The 23,868-nt window shown below is 35.6% G+C and overlaps 1 protein-coding gene across 4 annotated transcripts in view; it reads right to left on the minus strand.

Moving 5' to 3' along the window:
* The window catches only part of DPYD (dihydropyrimidine dehydrogenase), a 355,040-nt gene that overhangs the window by 240,305 nt on the left and 90,867 nt on the right, over positions 1 to 23,868 (minus strand). For all 4 annotated transcript variants that reach the window (XM_084526956.1, XM_084526955.1, XM_084526957.1 and 1 more), the window contains 2 exons: positions 14,465 to 14,552; positions 2,841 to 3,002 (listed from right to left, as the gene is read on the minus strand). In XM_084526956.1, coding sequence (XP_084383082.1) covers positions 2,841 to 3,002; positions 14,465 to 14,552 — 250 coding nt within the window. The remainder of the gene's footprint in view (positions 1 to 2,840; positions 3,003 to 14,464; positions 14,553 to 23,868) is intronic.

Consider the following 23,868-nt stretch of genomic DNA (forward strand, 5'->3'; position numbering starts at 1 on the left):
ATATTAATTGTTATTCGGAAACACTCATACTATTGGGTTCCTTCAATTATACATACATATATATATACGTAGTAAAAATTTACTGAATGAAAGGTAAAAAATATTAATTAGAAAAGTGACTGCCTACTATTGCTAATTATGTGTACTACAAAACTCAAATTCTTTTTAAAATGGCAGTAATTCTAAAGGTTGTTAATATCTGCACTTTCAGCAAACATTTTAGAATACCATAAAAATAGCGAGGAGAATAAAATTTACCATAAAGTTATTTGTGTTAGAGTGCTAAATAGAACCGTATAGTAATTTTATTTTGTTAGAACTGTTGCCACTAATATATCACTTTAAACAAACTTGGAGCATTATGAGAAAAGCCATCCTGAGCTATTCATCCTTTCTGCAGTTTTCATATCAATCATTGTGCTAGCACTGAGCTTTTTAATAGATTTCTAAAGATTTTTGAAGAAAAATGGCAGATATTTAGTATTATCTATCAAGCCATAATTCCTCTCTATTAATCATAGCATTAGGGCTAAAAGGAGACACAAATCAAGTTTTAACACATATCACTTGCATTTGGTTCCTCGACAGTAATATTTCACTATTATATTTATCATCTACTTGACAACTGTTTAATCTTTTTTTTCTTTTAATAAGTCTTCTGCCTTGCAACAAATATTAATTTTTTACATATATGGAATAAAAGCCATTAAAAGAAGAGATGATAAAATCACCTCTTGACTGATTTAAAAACAAAAAAAAACAAGCAAAAAAACTTAATATATAGGTAGAACAAACACAGTTCAGTGTCTGCAGCCTCATTCCTGCAAATGAGAGCTTTGGTTCAAACTGCACTGATCCATACTTTTGTATGTTCAAACCTCTAGCAAACTGAAGCGGACAGCTACTTAAATGATAGGTGATAGAGAATGTTCAGCAGCAGCTAACAAAAAAAAAAAAAAAAAAGTTTAACAGGTGCTCCAGAAGCTTTTAACGTCTCCTGGTGAGAAGAAAGATGTACAAACAGATAGAGAGACCTGCAGCAGGTAGCAATATTTGCTCATCGAATCACGGCCCACAGCCACTGAGAAGGGGGTGTGAAGTCTACAAATGACAGCAGAGGAAAAAATTGGCCTTACAGACATATCATCTGTTACTTCCAGATTGATTCGCATTTCTATTTTGGTCTGTCCTACAAAGACATTTTCTCAGGCTTTGTAAAGGTGACTGGAATTTCATCATATGCTTGTAAATATGATCAGCCAAATGGCTCAAGATACAGAAAAGGGACACGCTCAAGATACACAAAACGGACTTACTAGTCATGGACTGTATATGTCATCTTCACCCATGTATATGCCTTTTTTTTTTTTTTTTTTTTTTTTTTTTTTTTACATAGTCACTTGTACAAACTTCCTCACTTGTAGAGACCAAAAAATACTTCAGACAGATCAGAAGAGGTGCCAGATGAAGCCATATACTTAGTACAACTTCTAAATGCCCTCAAAGGAAGTTAAATGAGCTACAGCCTCCACCTTCTTCAGATGTAAATCAGATGTAAATGTCAAACATTCAATCTATACAGAAGTACATGTGCATCTCAACAGAAACCCTTGAGAAAACTTCCTAACATCAAATGATCTTGTTTGCTTCAGTGGCTAAAGTGCCTTTATGAACTAATAAAACAACACACAAACACAGGTGTGCATCTACAGCTACTTAGGTGAACATAGATATTCATTTCAGGCCAATCTGAACCTGTTTATTTACTTGGTTTTGGCAAAAAAAAAAAGGACAGCAGAATGTCTTAAATCATCTGAAACTTTTCCTTTGCCCTCAAAGAATATACAAATCCACACTAATCCTGCAGCTTCTCATATTTTAATTTTAAATTACTAAAATGTGTCCAAATTTCCATTTCTGAGAATTAAATGAAGCCAGTACTTGGACATGTACATTTCTTATTATTATGGATCCTCAGACTTGCAATGTTTATATTTGAAAATACTAAATTTGGGGTAAAATTTGGATTGATTCGTCCTCTCTGTGACTTTTCAAAAGTATGCATTAAATTTTGTACAAAGCTTTTCACATAACAAAAATGCAAAAGAGCTACAGTGTATTGTGCTCAGAAATAAGTTAACTTCAAATAATAAAACAGACTCCTTGCTACATTAAAAAAAAAAAAAAAAAAAAAAAAGGCTTTCAAAAAGGAAAGACATCAAAGCAACTTATCCATAAACAACAATTAAAACTAAATGAAAGTTTTAACTGAGGAAATGAGAAAGCCAAGTATTTCTGGATAATAAATACTACTTAAACTTCCAGCTGCTATCAGAGAACAGTTCTTTTTTGACCTTGAGACCTAGAATTCTTAGAATTCTTGCAGAGTGTGTGGCTTCACAGAGAACAGGGTTCATCATAGCCAAAGAACAAGTTAGACTCTGCTGTAAGAGCTGCCCTGTGCCCAGAAGAGCTCAGCAACTCCTTAATGTGCAGTTACAGAGGGAGGTACACGATCTTTTTCCCTATGTGGCCGACTTCAGCAACATCTGCATTTTAACATGGCTTATATAAATCTTTAATTTTGAACAAATTGACTCAACTACTAGTGTTTCTAAAGACTTGTCTTGTTCACAAATAATGTTACGTTCCTATGTTTCCATTGCAAAAGCATTTCTAAATTTCTGAATGTGCTGTAAGAAAAAGGATAATTATTTTAACTTCCTATGACTTTATTTTATTAGTACACCTTAAAAAAAAAATCATTAAGAAAAGCATCTGCCTATATAATACTTGTTGGTACATAAAAAGCATTTTAGGCATTTATGAGTTCTACCTACCTCAGTAGCAAACTGTTGCAATCCACCAATATTAATTGGTCCCTCCTCAGTGGCATACAAATTGCAGCCACCAACACAAAGATCTGATGTTGGACACACCATTCCACAAGTCAGGCCAAGTGGATTGTCGGAAAAAATCATTTTGGCAGCTCCATAATAGTTCTGAAGAAAAGAAAGAGGGGGGAAAAAAAGATAGTCACATAACAAGAAAATTAAAATTCAATAGGAAATACAAAACATGTTGTAGCTGCCTAGTAGAATACTATATACATATAATGAATAACGCTGACATCATTTAAATATTACATAATTATTTCAAATGCACCAGAAAGAATGTCAACAGAATTGTTGATTATGCAAAGGTAACGCTTTTCAGTTTGCAAAATGGTTATAAACATCTTCAGTCTTACACAGTTGTAGGATTTTTAGTGGTTTAACAAATCTATGCTAGAAAACTACTGTGCCTACATTATGTACTTGTAAATACTTCCTCCATCTCTAGATCAATTAGGCAGTAGGTGAGTTGTAACCTTTGTTGGAGATCTGACCAGACACTGCTAGTTAGATTACCAGTTCTTTCTAACACAGAGAATTAAAAGTTTATTCTACACATTTGTGCACACCGTCTCTGCAGATATGTTTGTCCTTCACACCATGTCAGCAGTGTCAATTGTCCCAGACCTGTGATGAGAACAGGTTTCCTATGTAACTACCCATAGATTTGAACAACTGAATTTTTTGAGCTCTTTTTCCTCGTACACAGCCTGACCAGGGCAAACATTTTCCTGTTTCCCTAAGGAGCAAAACAGGGAAATGATTAAAGAATTTATTTAAAATTTACAACTTAACAGATTCTCAATATTTCGTGTACAGCTTCAGAAAAGGAAAAATTTTCTAATATATATTAGAACTAGCAAGATTTGTTTCCATACTAAAAAGGTAAGGAGTGGACATTCACCACCTCCTAGTGCCTAATATAGTCAGTAAACCCTTGATTATTTTAGACTGGGTAATTCTCTAAAGAGGGAACATCAGAGGAAATGCCAGGAGTGAAGTGAAGTTTCATTTAGAGGCTTAGAACTACTGATGACAGTTCTGCATTCACATTATGAAAATTAATAAATGTAATGAAATTTCATTACATTCATGAAATTTTAGTGTAATTAAAGCAAACCTTTCACATTCTGTATTTTCTTCTGTATGGTCAATATAGAAGCTTGCTTAATTATAAGCTATAGTTCCTTATAGTTCCTTATTTTACCACTCCTCTCACCCCCCTCTAAAAGCTTCAACAAGGAAAGTCCACGGAAGACGTGTTAATGCTGGAGTTTCCTTTACGGACCACTGCAGTTCAGAAGATTACAATACCGTACTAGCTGAGGTTCCACAAAAGTTTATATGGTGAGAAATTAATACTGGGATCTCATTCCAGCTTTTTTCAAACTAGTAATAAATGAGGAATTAAAGATCACTTATGTGTCCTTCTTCCATCCACCTCTTCCACACTCCAATCATCATCAGTAACATGAAACTGGTTTAAAATTTTTCTTTATCATTCTATCCCAGGACAGATGGCTAAGAACAATGAGAAGGTGTAGACTTCAAAGGATATGAATTACTCAGTCACAGCAGACCCTATCTAATGCCTGAGACTTCTTTTCTGCCAAGCAGGCTAATGTATACAAGTGTTTGTTTAAAGTTAACACAATCCCACACTGAGCAAAAATCCAGTTATGAATAAAAAGAGACTTGTCAAGATCTGACAATATAACAAACAGTGTGTAACAACTTTGGTTTGGGAAGTTCAAATTCACCAAAAGGCATATTGAAAGACTATGTGTAAAATTCTTCAAGTTAAAACAGATGCTAGACACTGCTAGACATTCCCTAAATAATGCTAACATTTAAGAAATGTATTTGTAGACACAATGGGACCTTTTACTTACAGGTGCCAGTCTACTGCACAGCATGAGCCCCTGTCCAGCACCTGAAAACATGAAACAGCTACCTAGATGTATTTTCATAGGGTTTTCTTAGACATTATTAAAATCCCTTAAAATTCTAGTCCTAGCTGAACAAGCAATCCCTTTACACAACTGTTCTGGGAGAATTCCTTTCAACCATTTTGCCTGTAATATGCACGGACATTATCATGCCCATTTCTCATTTATTCTGATGTAAAGGAGCATTAGTTAAACGTACATTCCAGGTATTAGCAAAATCTTTTAACTCTGCCAGATGAATGTTACTCTTTCGATATATCAGAGATTGTTAGGGATGTTAAAAACAGCCAGTAACAACATTATAAGCTCAATTCAGAAGCCAAAGCACAAGTCTGTTTACATTGGAGATTTTCCTGACACACAACCATGCAGATGGCACAGGTGACAGTGTCAGTACTGAAAACCCATGTCTTCCTGAAGCAGCACTCAAAAGGCCAGCATATATATCCTAAAGCATCTTAACTCACAATAGATGTCTGGTGCCCAGGCAATTACATCTAGCCCTTCCCCCCCCCAAAAAAAAAAAAAAAACAACACCCTAAAGGGATAATTATAAACTAGTAGTGAGGATTTTCCTCACTAACTGAAAGACAAAATGTTTTTGAAATAATTTTTGTTCAGTTTTATATTTCCCAAAGTATGAGCGTTTCCCTTCCTGTGTTGTCCAGGATTATTATTTTTGTTATCTTCAGCTCTGGTTCAATGGAAACAATTACAATAACATGCATTTGCATTTAAGTAACTTCATTACAGATTTCCCACATTTTCAGGGTTTGTAATTAAAATCTCTATATAAATCTAGTTATTAGGCCTAAAAACCAAATCTGTTAAGCTATTCCTTTTTAAAATTAATTTTATTACATATCTGTAAAGTACATAAAGCCCTTGCACTTGAGCTGCGCCACTACAGGCAGTGTCAACACAGCTGGAACATTTCACTTGCAAACTCAAACCAAAATTTGAGCACAGATATATGAAGACTGTCACTAAAGCCACGTTACAGCACATAATCAAGGCTGCAGCAAGGTAGAGAAAGAGGAGACAGTATGTTAGAGTAGCATCTGACCAGATAAGATTGGACCAGGCTCACTGTGGGTATATGACTGAGATCACAGCTTACTGATAGGATATAGAGGGAAGCCCATCTCAAGACATTATTCGGTAAGAAGGCTGGGACCAGTGTCCTAATGGAGGCAATGCCAAGTGCTGATGGACTCTTAATCTGGGGCAACATGAGTGTATTAAGGCAAGATCCTTGTCTGGGAATTTTTGAGGAGCTGCTGTCATGATCATGATCTGCTGATGCTACTAATTCTAGTGGTAGCGCCTGAACACAAGATGTTTAGGTACCCTTACTTCTTCAAAAGAGAGTACTGAAAGACATATAGTACATACTACCATATTAAATATTAAGACATTGGATAAAGTGTATCAAAGAGCATCTCTCTCCTAGTCTTAACATCCAAAAAGTTTTAATGGTAAACTAATTAACAGGTTGTCACACCTGAAGTGCAGTGTTTCACAAACTTACACTTTCAGAAGAGCTGTAGTTCCCTAGCTCTCCTCTTCCATACCCTGCCCCAGCTTCCACCTTTCAGAACACAAGCATAAGCACTATTCCCACTGCCACTGATACTGGTCACTGCCAGTGAAGGGATATGGCCACATTCTGCTACCATCACTTTGTACTTAAGTTCAAGAGCAAGCCCATCTGCAACCTTCCAGATACCCAGGGCAAAGACCAGCACAGATACAGGGCCATGAGCAAGACTTCAGGAGCCTAGCTCCGAGTCGCTTCATCTCTTTGTCCTTCCATTCTATTAATTTATTCTGCTTTCACTGTGCTGATTAATTATCTAAAATATCAAATATTATTAAAAAAAAAAAAATGTTTTCCAATATTTTACCAAAAAAACTGTCAGGAAAATATAGTTTAGAAAGTTACACTAAGTGGCGTTATATAGACTGTGTTAGACCACTGCAAACTGCGAGTTACTACGGTAATAAATAAGCATTTGCAGTATATGTACAGTAACTTAAATGCTTTGTTATATGAACACTTTTTCTTACATAACATCCTCTTTTTCCAACTGAAAACATGTATTACTGATCAATTACCAGTGACATTAAAGGCAGAATATTTAATAGAATATTCACATTCCTGAAAAAAATAATTATTGATAATTTTCATTTCACAAAACCAGGGTGTAGTAGGCTACACACAACACAGATACAAGACACAGACATGCCAAATTGGTAACTGCACATCGCATGCAGTACAGAAGATCAGACCAGAGTTAAAGGGAGGTAGACTTCATTAAAATCACTAAGTTACCACAGCGCATGAAATGATGCAAACTATCTTGGATGCAAACAGTTTGGAGTGTTTTTTTTTAGATGCTGAAATAATAAGATGTCTCAGTTGGCTAGTTTCTTACAGACGTCACAGAGGAAACAAGTCTAAAACTAGAATGTTTCTGAATTTTTTAATGAGATAAATGTCTGCTTGTGCTTTTGTTCATAGTCTTTTTTCCTGTGCACTTCCACAGAAATAAATTAATCTAACTGGATAGGATGTTTTGTGGCTTCCTACATCAAAATGTCAATAAATACTACATTGCTAACACAGGGAACAAAAACAAGCCTTAAACAGACATCAATAATCTGTGGAAACCAGGCAGAGGAGAATCTCCACATGTATCATTTGGAAGCATTATATAATTTGCATGTAAATTAGACTGTTTTTTACTTGGAAAAAAAAAAAACAAAACAAAACAAAAAAAAAAAAACACTATTAGAACTCTGAGGATCAATACTGACAAACCAGAAGAAATTGCATTTACTATCAGGAAAGGCATACAGCATCTTTTCTTTCATTCAATTTAAGAGCTTTTTATATAAATTCCTTATGCATCGGGGTGTTTTGATATGGCAGTTTTCTCAAAAAAATATATTCATTATTGTGCTTTGTGTAATAAAAATGAAAACATTGACTTCATCAGGATTATGAGATGTAGTGAATACATTAAAAGAAAAGGAGAAAAAATAGTAATTTCCTCTTCCTCTGGGTGAAGCTTAAAAAAAGAGAGACATACCAAAAAATACAGGAAAATATCACCTCCCTCTATCCATGCTCCTGTTCTGTGATGGCTTTCAAATTTGCTCAAGCTGCATTGGATTAAAATATTTTCCCATACCAAAGAACCACTATTTAAAGTACATTGTTATATAAGTAGCATTTTTCGCATTGACACACACCAGTTAAAATATAACAAGAAACACCTCCAGTCTGTCAGGCCCCCACCAAAATATCTTCCGAAGAAGAATGAACAAAACATAACAACTTACCAAATCATACATATTCTATATTATAATGCTGATGATTTTTAATCAATCCAGAAATCTTTCACATCATTTGACTTATGTCATCATAACAGGACTGTAATTTCACACAGTGTCACTATCTTTTTATGAAAAAGAACGGAAGAAATATCTTGTACTGTCATTTTGTCCTTTGTAGTCTAGAATGTGAGAGATTCCTTAATTGACATAGTGTCATCGCAAAAGTCTATTCTACATAATTACACTATGGCAACTGAAACCAGCTGTCAGCCATTCCATTACACTAAGTACAAACAGACATCTCAAGAAAAGTCACTGCTTCAAGTACATCAATTTAACACCATTACTACTTTTTCTTTTAAATGTTTTTTTTGTATTTAGTGACCTGAAATATACAAAGATTAACACAGAAAGCTGAGTAAAACAGCAATTTCAAAAGCCTGAGGCCTCAAAGTAGTACTTAAAGATTAATTGTGATGCATATCTGTATATAATTATTACCAATCATCTAGCAGCTTTTTGACTTCTACAGTCTTTCACTGTATTAACAGTATCCCATTTACAGTATTCTGCATATGAACTCATGATTTTCTACGTTCTTTCCAACAGCATAGAGATGTCCTTTTTGAATTTACTCCAAGTTCCTCTGGCACAGAAAAAAACATCATTCTGTTTCTCTCACCTGTCACAGTCCTTTGCCTCTCACCACCCTTTCTCTCTTGCAATCTTTTCTTCATTTCATCTTCCCTTAATAATCCCACTGCTTTTTGTCTTTTGCCTTCCTTTGTCTACCCACTTTTCCTTCTTTCTCATTTCCAGTATACTGCCACATACATTTTTTCCTTTAATCCTTCAATCTCCCAAACTTCAGCTTCACCTTTACCCCTTTGGTATCCTTTTATACCCTCTAGCTCCTTCCCTCTCCCATTTCTCCCTTGAAAACCCTTATTTCCTCCAGTTTTACTCGATGACCTTGAGGTCTCTTCCAACCTAGAAAATTCTGTGATTCTGTGATTCTGTGATTTCTCTAAAACTTACTCATGTGTTTCACACCTATCCTATACTTTTCTGTCATTCAGCTCTTACTCTACCATTTCCCTACCAGCATGGTCCAAACAGTCCTACAGTCCTATACAGAAGGCAGTGTGTTTTTTTTATTTATATACATATATATGTGTGTGTATATATGTGTGTGTGTATATATGTGTGTGTGTATATATGTGTGTGTGTATATATGTGTGTGTGTATATATATATATATACACACACACATATATATATTAATGCTTACCAGAAGGCTTACACCCACCTATGAGATCTATTAGAAAATGGTGAACCTGTCAGCTCAGACCAGGTATGGGAGAAGATGGTCAAACTGAACAAGGAGAAAACTGTAGGATCAGTCACAGAGGACTGCAGTGACAAAGTGCAGTTTTGAGTACTGATATCACAAAAGATACTTCTGCATCCCCAGTTCTTCATTATTAACTCAGGCTATAAAGGATGAGTCAGTCACTTTTTATGCCTGTGCCATGTAACACAACTTAATATCCCTATGCCTTGCCTTAACTGCACCATCGGCTGTTTTTCACTGTGACTACTCAACCATGAAGGTGTCCAGTAACAAAACATCCAAGATTGTCTCACTGCACAGTACAAAGGCAGAGTACATGAGCAGCTGTTGCTCTTCAATGAGTAGCTTCTTCTAGCACAGACTTCTGCTTAACAGGAGGAAAGCTGGACAGGCAGCAAGCATTTCAGCTGAGAGCTACAGGATTCCCTGCTGATGTAATACTTGATTGTACCAGCCCTAAAGGATGACAAGTGTTGGAGCTCCATTTTACCAAACTCCATTTCACTTCTTGCTTTGACATACCAACACAAGGAAAGGATGACACAAAATCCCTAAGATCTCTCCTGGGACTATTTCAGAGGAGAGAATGAAGCAAGGGAAAACCATTCTCCTGCAGCATCTAAATGTGATTTGTTTTTTTCCCTTTTTTTTTTTGTTGTTGTTGTTTTAAAGGAAGAGATGATGAAGATGGCTCTTGTCTATTACAAAACAAAGAATACACACTTTGCAACGTGAAGGTTGTACATAAAGAGAGAACAGATGGAAGTTTGAACACTCGGCATCTTCTGATGTTTAAAAACATCATGTGCATGGGGAATTTGAAGTCTGGTTTCCAAGAGATGCAACTGCAAGCAGTCTGTATGAACTGAGAAACTGTCACTGGGAAGACACAATGGACTAGATTGTACCTTTAGAAAGTGGAGTTGTAATCCAGTTTGTATGGAAAAGGAGAACAGAAGTTGTGGCCTAAAGTCTACTGAGTCACAGTGGCCTAATACAATGCAGCATAAGTGACATCCTTTTTCTCAAAGAGGCTCAAGGCTCATTGAGCCTGGCAATTCAATTACCCTCTCAACCCAGAAACAACCCCTCCTTCCCTCTCCCTCTTCTACTCTTGAGCTGAGGTCTAATGGCAGAGCAGCGAAGAACAGCTACATTGTACATGGCCTCTAAATATCTAAAAAGCCTCAGGCTTCAGAGAACAAGAATCCCTGACCTTTTATGATTGCTATAGCAGTTTTCCAACAAAACCAACTACATACAATAGAGCTCTTAAATATCTGACAAAGTAATTCATTTCCAGTACATTGCTGTCTAAATACTCCATATTAATAATGAATAATGTTTAAATAAATACCTGAATAGCATACTGCTTACTGCTTAGACATAGATGAGGAATTTATTGAACAGAATCTCCTCTAAACAGCTAGAAGGGTAACCTACTGCAGGGAGCTTCTTGAGAGAATAATGAAGCAAGATTCAGAAGTGGGAGAAGAACTTCAAATAAGCCCAGAAACTCTACTTGAATTTCCAGGACTTACTTAAGTACCTGAATATTCTGCACCTCAACTTTTTATTTTGTCTAGAAGCTAACAGATGTATTTATAAACTATTGGATTAAAAAAGAAAATGTATTTACAAGGTGAAAACAACAAAAAGATGTATCATTTTGAAAAGCATTTTCAAAGGCATTTAACAAAACTTTGACAGTGTGAAGTACACTTACAACAATAGTGCAAAAATATTCAGCAAGTGTATTGCTGAATGATATCTGGATAATAATTTTAATACAATTTTAGAAAAAGTACAGTGAACAGCTATGGAACATAGTGAGAAATTACTTGCTGGTTCCATTAAAAACTTCCCAAATTATAAGCTTGAAGTTTCAGTGTGGTTTTCAAAAATGCACTGTTCTCGACTTCTGTCTGCTCTAAAAGCAGATGGTGCAGGTACCTCAAACACCACAACAGTAGAATGAAACAGAGGAGAGGACACTGCAGTACCCACCACACCAACGTCCCCAGGGCCAGGACTTCAAGTGAACCATTTCAACTTTCCCTATCTCCCTCTCAACTTCTACCATAATTTTTCCACTAACTTTGTAGAAAGCACAAGTTTCAAAGTGCAATATTTAAAAAGGAAAAAAATAATATTAAACATATATACCTAGAAAAACATCCTATTAATAAAGGAAAATGTAAGAATGTAGTGTTACTCTTCCTGAACAGAATCTGTTATAGAAAATTTCTATCAAATGCATTGGAAGTAAATTCAACAAACGAAAAATTCAGCCTAGAAGAATGCATCCATCAAGACAAGGTTGGGTTTCCTTTAAGCTTACTTCCCTGCTTGGTACATGAATTACAGGCGGTACAGCCATTGACGTGGAAGCCATAAGCAAGCAGGATTTCCCAGCCTTGTTGCTCAGCCCATGACCTCACCTATTTGCTAAGTATATTTTGTTTTATTTTATTTTAAGTCAGAATTCTCTGTCTCAGAGAAATGCTCCCATAACTATGCAATATTGGATTTCTCTTTCCTTTTAGGGTAAGGAGAGAAAGCAAAGGGTCAGCCTGCATGTAAACTTCTACTTGAAAATGAATTTCATAGATGCAGTGCTGATTAGAGGCATGCAAGTTCCCATCCAATTATCATGGCTAACAGAAACTGACTATCTGACTTTTTAATACTTCCTGTGTGTGAAAGTGTCCTTCATTCTATGCAATTACCAGGCATCAACATGAGGCAAAAGCAGGTACCAAAATCACAGTATGCTTTTTTATAAAAACTACAGTTGCGTACTGGATATAGAAGCTACTACTAGGGATGGGACCCAAGAAGAAAGGCGGTAAGTACATTTCAGTAATCTGAGACACAGGTTTTCCCCTACAGAATCATAAGTCTCCTAATAGAATAGCAGTATACTGCAATTCTTTTCTAAAGCAGAATTTTCTGATAAAACATCAACTGATCAGGTCACTTGTTCAGGGCAAATGCAGAGTCTTACCGAGCATCTGCAGCTTCCAAGATGCTTTAAAAGAGTTATCAAACAGCCTAAACACTACAGGGTTGACCTTCCTCACTGACCATCAGACAGGTAAAATCTGCCCCTATTAAAACCTTGCAGAGTGCGCCCATTGGTGTCAGCAGGGCAAAGACTTCACATCTATAAGGCAGATTCCTGTTATTATTCCAGTACACCTTTGCCAAAATGTAACTCTCAAAGCTCTGCAGTCACCCCACCTTGACTTCCTCTCCTCTGTAATGGATTCACAGAATTCAGAATGAATCAGCTGTTAAAATGACTGACCCTTTCTGCCAAGTCACAAAAGGGCATTACATTTCTGTGGCTGTGAGAATTTAAAAGACCCACCAAATTTATCATTTTAAGATGCTGCTGGTGTCAGTTCTTCAGACATTTTCTGTTGTAATTTTCAGTTTGCCTTCTTATTCTTTACTCCCAGTTTCCATACTAAGGCCCCTTTTCTTTCCTCACTAATGCATCCCCCTATCCTATCCTAGGCAGTAACACAACTAACCCTCAATCAGGAAAGGCCACCCTGGTAAAATACTTTCATAAAATTTGCTTTGCTCTTGCTAGAACTACAACGTGATCACAGGATGAGACTAATAGCTTTGCTACTGTCTTGTACCTTCTCTGTTCAGTTCATCTCCTTCATAATGCCTGCCAGAGGAAATAACAAGCAATATACTCCATGCTATACTATGGTCACAAACAGATGCCTACATTCATAAATACAAATGCTACACTGACAAGGTACAAATAATATAAGAAAACTGTCTATATGCAGATGCTGGGCATAATGCCAATTCCCACATCAACACACAGTTGTATTATAATTGATACATGTATCTTAATATCTCCTCTTATCCTAATGTTTCTTGTTAAGGTGCAAAATTTACCAGTGTCTTCTCCCCAGAGTACAGAGCCCAGTACAAGCAAGGTGGCTGTTGGCTCATGCATGGCAGCACTGCTGTTGCCCACTTCTCTCCATCTCTACCTGCGTGGGCCTTTTCAGTTGCATCCAACAGCAAGATGGGCTGGAGCAAAACATGCAGCCAGAAAATCTTTGTATCACCTCCTGTGGTTCATGAGTTTAGTTGGGTTCATACAGATAAACAAATCACACTGTTGAAAATGATTGGTGGGAATTAAGTTTTTGAGACTGCAAGGGGTAATAATATCCAGTCATCTTTAGACTATCCCAGATAGCCTAATGAATCTTGTCATATTAACTTTGCAGTCATTTTTGTTTATTCCTATTTCTTACTGTTAAAAGTAGTATGTAGACCACAAATGGAAATAAAGTTTTTAAGCTTTCATTATTATTACAGTAAAATAGCCTATTAAGAAAGGAAAAGATACCATACCTCCAAAAAAGAGGGCTCAATTTGTTCCTGTAATAATTTACTGCTAGTCTAAGTGACAGTCCACATTTGCATTAGCCAGAGCATCTTACTATAAAGTACAACAGTGAGAAAACATTCCTTGAGATGACCACTTTCATGTTAGATTTCTGCTGAAAGCAAATTTTAATTATAATCACTTGTTAAACAACAACAACAATATTTCATGAAAGAAAAGTTTTGTAACTCTAATACCTCAGGTAGCAGCAAAGTTAAATCACTGCATTGTAATGCTCATTTTTTAATACCATTATGCATGAAAACCATCAAAACCAAAAACTTTTTAGCAATAGTTACACAAAGAAGTAGATTTGCAATATATGCTATCTGTTCTAGCACAGAACAGCAGTAAAAATAATTAAAAATTAGGTTACTTGAATTTTAAAGTATCTGTTGTAAACATTTTACAAAGGCAAGCCTTGTAATGCAATCACATTAACAGAACTGCAAGCAATCACTGCTATCTGCTTCCATGTACTACGGCAAGTCTGATTTTACCTTGTTTGCAATACTTGTGATGAATGACTTGATGTCCAGATTAGTTGGACAACTCTTCTGACAGGGGGCATCTGCACACTTCAAACATCTACAGGAATAAAAGAAAATGTGTCACAGAGACATAGAATACAAATGCTGCCAATAGCATAATGTTTTCAAGTGAGTGTGGTTGAAGATAAGTCACAAGTGAATAATACAAAGCATTTTCATAAAATTTCTATTTAAAAACTCAAGTGCTACATGATCATTATCAAATTAAGTTGAATAAACATTAAATTCTGTTGACTCCACTTTACAAAGTGAAGTGAGTAGGGTGCAGTTACAAATGTGGACTACGCACACAAAGTATTAGGAAACAATGTCCAATTACACTTTTTTTTTCTCCTTGTATCCAAGATTGCTAAACTTCTGACCATTTAATTTTCCCATCTGAAAAACACCAATGCTGTGAATGAGAGTTTATTAATAAAATTCTTCAAGTTTTACTGTGGATTACATTCTAGACGTTGGACAATCAGATGTATTAAATCAACTATTTCCAAAGAGGAAGGAACTAGTTTGTACTGTATGTGCCAAAGAACAAGAACGGCTGGTAAATTTTCAAGCCACTTATCTATGAATTTCCTAAAATATGTCTGTGACCTTTGAAAACACTTCAATATTCCTAAGCATACTCCCAACTGAAATGCCTAAGACCCTCTTCTTGTCATCCCTAATGACAAACTTTATCGTATATTAAAACACACAAATTTTAAATAGCAATGATCTACTATCTGTGCCTGCTAGTCATGCATGGGGTTTTACTGGTAAAGTTGCTTGCACAAGTCCCTTCTAAGAAGTAAGCCCTAAGGGTTGTCTATGTAAGTTACAATAAATAAATCTATCACAAAAGGTAAAAGTCAGCTGAAGAATGAAAACGGTTCTCTAATAAACACAAAGATATTTGCATGAAATTCTTGGTTTTACATACCAGTGATTATCACAGGTCAAATGTCACACTTCTAATTCACCAAATTATTCCAGATGCTCTTTCAAATAGTTTTACTAGCATGCAGAATTTATAAAATTTGTAGTTTCAACTACTTTTGGAAAATGAAATATTTTTTTTTGTTGTTTGTTTGTTGTTTTTTGTTTGTTTGTTTTGTTTTTGTATATTGTCTGAACACAACTACTTACAGTCCCACAACTCTACCTTAATCCTCATTACTTAGTAGTAAATGATGGTACACAACTGGCTAGGACAGACTACTTTCAAACACAGAGAAGTGCAAGAGTCCTACAGAAAACACAAATGACGAGTAAATTAAAAGGAATGAACAAGCCTAAAAGACCTGAAGTGAAAAAATGCTCTAACTTTGTCAGTCACATGCATTGTTTGTATTTTTCTCCTCCAGTTAAGGGTGGAATAAGAGTGAAAGCAAAGCCAAAGATTAATTAGTCTTTAATCTTCTCATTCATTGTCGTCTAGCTGGGTATTGCAGCCACCATGGCACCAATGATACTGCACCTGAATTTGAAGATACATGTGGTAGCACTGTTTGGATTTCCTCATAGATCTATTCATGGAAAAAGGGTCCCAAAGGAAATATTTAAAGGAAAATAGGTCTCATAGACAGCAAAGGCAGGGAAACATGGTAAAGCCACATTCAGGTTCAACACCATGGCAGGCTGCTAGTTCAGCTAGCCCAGGATGTCAAAGGGCTCTGGCAGAAAAGCACCTGCAAATTTAGCTGTGGTAGTTAAATATGTTGCTGCCCAGCACAGCAAGCATATGTTATAAATGCCTTAACCAGCAAAGGTATGCCAGTGGGGACCTCAAAAGGTGCATGTGTCCAGAGCACTGAGTCAAGAGGATGCTCTTAGCATTCTAAGCAGCTTGGAAGACAGAAAAGTTCTAGTACTAGAAGCCAGGAAAATTGGAGATGCACGAGGCAAAATCTGACGCTGTAAGGGCTTGGAAGATCATTTTGTCTGTGTAGGCAGTAAAGAAATAATAGAAGCAGAAAATCATACATTTTAAAAAAAGCAAGTATTCCATTATGACTTCTGGCTCTTCATGTTCCTGGATGTGATTCACTTTAAAATGCAGCAGTCCTATATCTAAGACCAAAAGAATAACACTTAACATAAAATACATTTCTGTGGACTACGTATAGAACAATCTTATGTCAAAACTGACTAGAATGGCACCTAGCAGGATAAGCAGTGCACAGCTTTCCAGTTGTGGCTATTAAGCATCTTTACCGAATTGTATCTTTTTTGAATTTTGAAATGGTTCACAAATAACAGCTGTTGAAAATGTCAGCTATTTAAAGGGGAGGACGGTGGCAACACCAACTTGAATGTAAGCTTTTGGGACAAGGGGAGGGTGTCATGAATATGCCAGTCCAGACTTTCTCTTATAATAAGACCATCTTCCCATTCTCTGAGCACTCTGCAGACTAAAGTGCACCAGGCTGCCATTAATCCCACTTATCACCCTGACAGCTCAGTAATTACACTCCCACTATAGCTAGGTACTGTAAGGTACTGTAGTCCTAATAAAACATCAAGCACTGTGCAGAATGCATGCTGGTGAGGTGTTTTATTAAACTTGGGGGGATGATCATCAAGTGACATTCATGTTGACCTATTTTTCTATTTGACAATAAATTATGCTTTGACCATACCATAATATATATTACAAAGTGCATTTGCTGCAGTAAGGTATTGCATTCTGGTGAGCCGGGCAAAAAGTGTAAATACAATAGCAGAATCATTCACCGGGAACTTTTTACATAAATTGCTGCAAGTGATTGATCCTTTCAGAAACCACAGGAAAAATACCGTGCTTAAGGGAATATGCTGGCAATTACCACGAGCTTCAATTCAACATGCATGTTCCCACATGAAGAAACATTAAGTATTACATTTCTTTATCTTTTCTTTTTTCTTTAACTGCTTGCCCATTCTACAAAAACCCTCCTTTCGTTTTACAGGGTAATTCCATTACTATGGTTTTAGCTCAAAATAATGTAAAGAACAAAGTAGAAATTTAAATTAAATTTTTCTAATTCACCTACTTGCTTCCATCAAATATAAGTGAAGAGCTACATGCTCACTGCTAAAAAGAAATATCTATGTTTTCAAGTAGTCATACTATTCTGGATGGCATAAAGACACAGAGCATTAGACAAAGCTAGACCTATGCTAACCTCCAAGTAGTTTTGGCAGCATTTGTTAGTAAAAAATATAGGGAAAAGCTTCCTACGATCAGAAAATACTCTATTATCAGTTGTTTCTCCCTGTTTGTTCATGGAACAACATCACCTTTAGAACCATATAAGCTGTGCTGAGTCTTAAAAGATACTGTATTCACTTTATATGTGTATTTATTCCCATGCAAAATGCAACACCTTGGTCTTTGTACCACTAACCTGAGGAACTTAAAGAAAATTAATGATATTTTTCATTTTGAAAGCACTTAGCTGTTGGTTCAACTCACTTTTATTGTCATATGGTAAATTAAGGTAGATATAAAGCTCCTAGAAACGCTATGAAAGCATAGCATATTTATATAAATATTTATACAAATATTATCATTTGGCATAGCTTTACAGACATGCTTGTGACTATATAACAACAGAAGTCCTTGTTTCCCACACATCTAAACTCAAAATTTACATCTCTTACTGAACAGTGTTAAATTATACATATGTATCCCCCAGTGAACTTAAAATCTTTACCTTTTTATTTTAAGATATTGCAATGCTAAAGCTACTTAACATTTAAGGTAAATCTGCTTAAATATCTTACAGGCACAAAATTATACATGCAAAGGATACTTATGTGGTAGCCCAATATTATCAGCTCTCAAGTTTGTACCTAATAATTTTTTCGGGGCAAAATGAGCACCCAAAACTGTGTGTACACAGAAATTCATTCTACCTACCTCTAACAGCATAGGTACTAAAAAAGCAAAACCAAAAATAAAAAAATAAAAATAATTAAAAAAAGCAACACAGCAGTTGATTCCAAACATCTGAAAGTAATAAAAGGGAAAAGGCACTTAAGAAGTAGTGAAAATTTTTTCAATGCAATAAAAAAGGAAAATGGAATAGACGATTTGCAAATTTCTGGAACAAATACTACCCTTTGGGGGAAAAAAGAAATACAAGAGAAACATAAAGTATGTCTACATATAAATAAAAGATAATAAATGGGGGAGGTGGAGACAAAGACGTAACAAATATATGTACCAAATTCTTTCCTTTGGGATAACATGACACAAGAAAATTGTTCTACGCTTTTGTTTACAGAGGCAAGAAAGAAGGAAGTCATAGACAAAGCTAATTTTCAATTAACAATTTTAATTGTCTACTTGTTGAAATATTGTAATTATCGTAATTTAAAGTCAATATTTTTGACCAACAGACTAGTCCTTAACACATCTTTGCTTCTAAATAAAGAAGGGCAATTTAGCTACATCATTATGTAAAACTGCAGTGAACAATTGTCTATGTAACTGGCAATAATAGTACCTAAAGTGCAATCACATGTATGCTGAAAGGCCAGGAATGAAATAGATAATCTGAAGTAACATTCAGCAATGGATCATTAGTGATAACCTATCAAATTTTCGTATATCACAAAACAAGCTAGATTACCTTTATCATGGTTACTGTTGGCAGAGGTTTAGAAGCAGATTAAATCCTAATCCATTTATATGGGTTTCTGCAGGACAAACACTGATTTTGAAAAAGGGTTTCCAGCCCTATAGAAGTTTCTAAAGCTTTATCTGCTACTCAGAAAGATAGCCCCAATACCCACCTAAGCAGTACATAGTACACAACAATATTCAGTATCCAATTCCTGACACTTTGGCCAAGTAGTTTAAAGAGAATGGTAGAGCTGACTCCACCTAACAAACTGGAAGCCAGTTAAAGTTCCCAAAGAACAACCCCAAGAATGCTGATGTCAGGACACTTGATTCTAAGTCTCTTGTATCCCTCTCTAAAATGAGAGCTGGGAACACTTAATGGTGAAACAAGAAAACCACAGATATGGGAGAAATAAATCTATAGTTTCCAAATAAATCTACAATTTCCAGTGTCAGAAACAAAATTATGGTAATGTTTCAAAAAAAAAAAAAAATCATTGGTGCTTGGTGTAGAAATAATACTCTCAGCTTGTATATTGGCATGAATGCCAGTAATAAAAATTAAATAGGCTACAGCAAGCATGCAGTTCCTGACAGGTATCTTCACTAATCTATCGTACACTTCTCATGTGAAACCCAAATACATGCTTTTACCTGAAGTAGTTATTCCATCTCAGCCTCTACAATTGAAATCAGTGTGAACCTCTGATTCTTCATTTGAATGTTATTCTTTCTCATTTATTGAAATCACACCCAAAAGACAAAGGTTTCTTCCCAGTTTACAAGTGTTCTATGTTTTGGAAGGGGCTATTAAAAATAATAATCTTCCCTTTCTACTCCATAGTATATCAATGTTGCTTCAAGTCTGATTTTTAATACTACTGTTGTTACTAGGTTTGCATACGGTAATGTAGCCAGCCAGGAAGTCAGACTTTAGCTCTAGATAACAGACAGTAGCTATGGGTTACAGCAAAATTAATGCATCTTCTTTCACCTGGAATTTTACATCCTGTAGCAGCAATTGCAGTTTTGGTGCTGTCTGTCACAGAAAATTATCATGGGAAACAGTACCTGATGTCCTTGGGAGACTCTGGGCCTTCTCCTCAACTTAGGAGTTTATGGCCCCTTATATTGTGGCATCTCTCTAATGAACTTTGGTTGGTCCCTTTATTGATATTCTCTCCCAAATTAGGGTGGTATTGCCATACCTCTTCAAAAAGGTTGTATTTAAGTTGCTACATTTTTGTGGTTGCCATGAACAACAGGGTAGACACTGGTGTCAATTAGCTTTAAAAGTGCAATAAATTGATTTTTTAATTGGCTTTAAAAGCAAACTGGGATTTGGTGGTGGTTTTTTTGTTTGTTTGTTTGTTTTCCTATTGTTGTTTGGGGGTGCTTTTGTTTTTGTTGTTGTTTTTAACAGGCCCCTTACATTTGCACATTTCTTTCTAACCATTTCTTTAAAAATCCTCTATGGAACAATCAACTGACTTAGCTCATTGCAAACACCTCCAGCTAGGCTTAAGAAGTTTAAAACAGTCCAATGAGAGCTCTGTATAAAACTACAGAATTTACATAGTGGTACATAACACACCAGATGTTGCCATATGTGTTTAAAATAAGAAGTAAACACATGTAGTACTTTCATTTTTATTTTAATATGTTGCATTAGCACTAGAATTTAGGTTTAGGTAGTGCAATATGCCCTCAGATCTTAGGCCTAATCCATGGACTAATTGCTCCCAACAAGCGATTGGCTAAGAAGTTAGCATTGCTCTCTGATAAATGAATTTTTCAAGTCCTTCCAACAGGACTAAGTACATAACTGGTCTAAAGATTGCTGCTTTGTGCAATGGAAGAAAAGGTATTTGGGAAGCTGGGTCTTCAAATCTGATTATTTGAAATAAATATAAGAAGGAATGAAGTTGAACTTAGCAACTCACAAAAATACAGGATACATTTTCAGAAGAAAAACCTACCTGAGTTTAATTTTCAGCTTTATGTTTATGCCCCCACCACTGGCCAAACACATCAACAGACTCATGAACATGGGAACAACAGACACAAGGGAACAGCATATACTGCAACTATTTGAAACTCTATTTAAAAATTTGAGGGCAAATTTGACTCTACTTCTAAATAGGAAGTTCATTCCATAACCTGGATCGATATGCATTTCTCATAGTTCATTATTACAAAGAGAGAGAAAAAAAAAATAAAAAAAATTGCACATATAAAAAAAATATATAAAAACTTATATAAAGGATATATTGAGTAAACAACTTCCTCTCTTGCACTCCAGAACTGAAAGAACTGTTTCTATTTTAAGTAGAAGAATTTCAAATATCACAGATTTACAGCAATATTTATTCTACACAATGCTTCCATTTCATGGTGTTTTTTTTTTTTTTCATTTTATGCATTATGAAATTGCTATATTTTCAAAAGCATTAATCAGTACTCAAAATTAACTAAACTGTCCCAGAAATCTAATTATTGTTGCAATTTATATTACAGTCAAAAACATTTTAATTTAAGAACTTAAGAGTTTTTAGAGTTATAAAAGAAAATAGTTAAAAGCCAATTTGTAACCTCTCTGGAAATGTTAACTACATTTTACACTGCATAATTAATATTTCCTCAACATGATAAGAACACATTATGGCTTATTGTTTATCTTGCCAAACTTGATGGTATCCTACATTATTCCAGTATTGTAAAAGAGGCACAAACACCCTCATTAATAAGCCTCTGATACTATTTATTTGGAACTCAGCCTGTGGTCCTTCAAGTCCTCTTTATTTGACAAACCTCCTCTTTATTTGCTCGGCTCCTCAAGCACTTTATTTGCCAAACCAACCACTTGTGGCTCAGCCACACCTAGCCTTGCGGAGTGTTTTAAACCAGTACATTTCTGTTCACCACAATAGTGATCCCTTTCACATAGAAGACAGCTGTTACATGATGTTCAATATCCTTTTAATCCTCTATAGACCTTAGAGGGAATAGGTTGACAGAACTGACAGTTTTTATTATAGCTCACCCTGTACACAATAATCTTCTTTCACCTGGACTATTCTCCCAGAAGTGTTGCAAACTCTTTGACTTACATCAAGGATTATTTCTAGTCTTTTTAAGAGAGAAGAAATTATTTTTATGTGGCATGATTCTTATCCTGTGTAAATTACCTTTTCAAAATATGAAACACCTGTTGTCTGATTATTTTAATGTGAATGAAACTCTTTTGGGTTCACTTCAGGAAAAATGTACTTTACAAGTCACAGATATTTTCTCCCAAAACGCTTTCATCATCTATGCCCATCTTTCAAATGCCACTGTAAAATACGTCATTAACAGGGGGTGCATATCTGCCATTTATCTGTACTGAAAACTTTTAATACAAACATTGTTTAATATGTATAAATAATACATCTTGATGTGTATAAATAATATAGTGTAACTAAAATGCATGCATTGACAATTTAAGAAAATCTCATTTCAGAATTAAAAAACCAGAAGAAAATTTTCCTTACTACAGCACACCGAGACCCTAATGATCAGACCAATAGTGCTAATGCTCATCTGTCTTGCATTTTAGGCATGCCAGCAATTCCACCACTATGAATGCAACAGAGATTTAGACAAAGAACCTTTGTGAAGAAGTTGTCCTGGGAAAGGCAGCAACAGCAGGATAAGCTAATGTTAACCTTACTTTTAGGAGCTGAGCTCCAAATAATTCTTTGGCTCTCTCTTTACTACTATCTTGCCAGTTTGCCTAGATGTTAACAATATCATGTTAAGCTTGAATCTGGCGACTTCCAGGGCACACTTCACTGCTCTCTGCACAAAGCATTCCAACCATTTCCAAAACCAGGATGCTATTAGCAAGGGGTAGGGGTGGTGGAAGGGAACAGAGGGTAAAACACCAAAAAGGTCTGGGCAGACTTTGCTGCTAATGTCACCTGAAGATTTGTTCCTACACTGAGCACAATTTCAAGCAGACAAAAGCATGAATTACCTCAGTGAATTTTGTATTCAAAATAATAGTTTCAAAAGTTTCAGTTTGCCTTTTTTTTCATGCTTGGAGAAAGAAGTAACATTTTTTAGATGGTACTGCAGTGCAGGACTCCAGAAACAACTATGAGTTTGGCCACATTTCCATTGTGAAGCTGATAAAGATGCTTCTTCCCATACAGGAGATAACGTATTGACCCCAGTTAACCATCTTTTTCCAAATTTTATAACTCTTAGAATATTCTCAGTAAAAACTCAGTCGCCAGATGCTGAGCACCCTAATTCATTATCTGACTGCTTACTATGCTTTATTTTAATATGACTGTAGTCCCCAATGGGCTTAGACCAACCACTTATTTGCTTATAATATAAGCAAATTGCTTATTTGCTTATAATATAAGCCCTTAAGCAATTTGTTAAACCAACCTAGCACATCTTCCAGAAGCAAGTTCCAAATTCCAGAGCCCAAACTATTAGGAACAGCCCCCAGTCTCCTCACTCTTTTCCTCACCTAAAAGTTGAAGCAGCTGCATATTTGAGAATGATGTGCTGTTAATATTTTTTGCTAGAAATTGCATGTGTGCAATCACAGCTTTCCATCTTCTTTTGCAAATGAATTTTGTCTTGTTTTGTTTTCCCCAAGATACCCTAAGAAGTAATACTGGGTAAACACAGATACCAAGACCAAGCAAAAAGGAAACATGTTTCCTATATTTTTTTTTTCTAATTTTCTAAACTTCATGTTATTTAT

The sequence above is a fragment of the Aythya ferina genome (genome assembly GCF_964211825.1).
Source record: "Aythya ferina genome assembly, chromosome: 8".
Classification (NCBI taxonomy): Eukaryota; Metazoa; Chordata; class Aves; order Anseriformes; family Anatidae; genus Aythya; species Aythya ferina.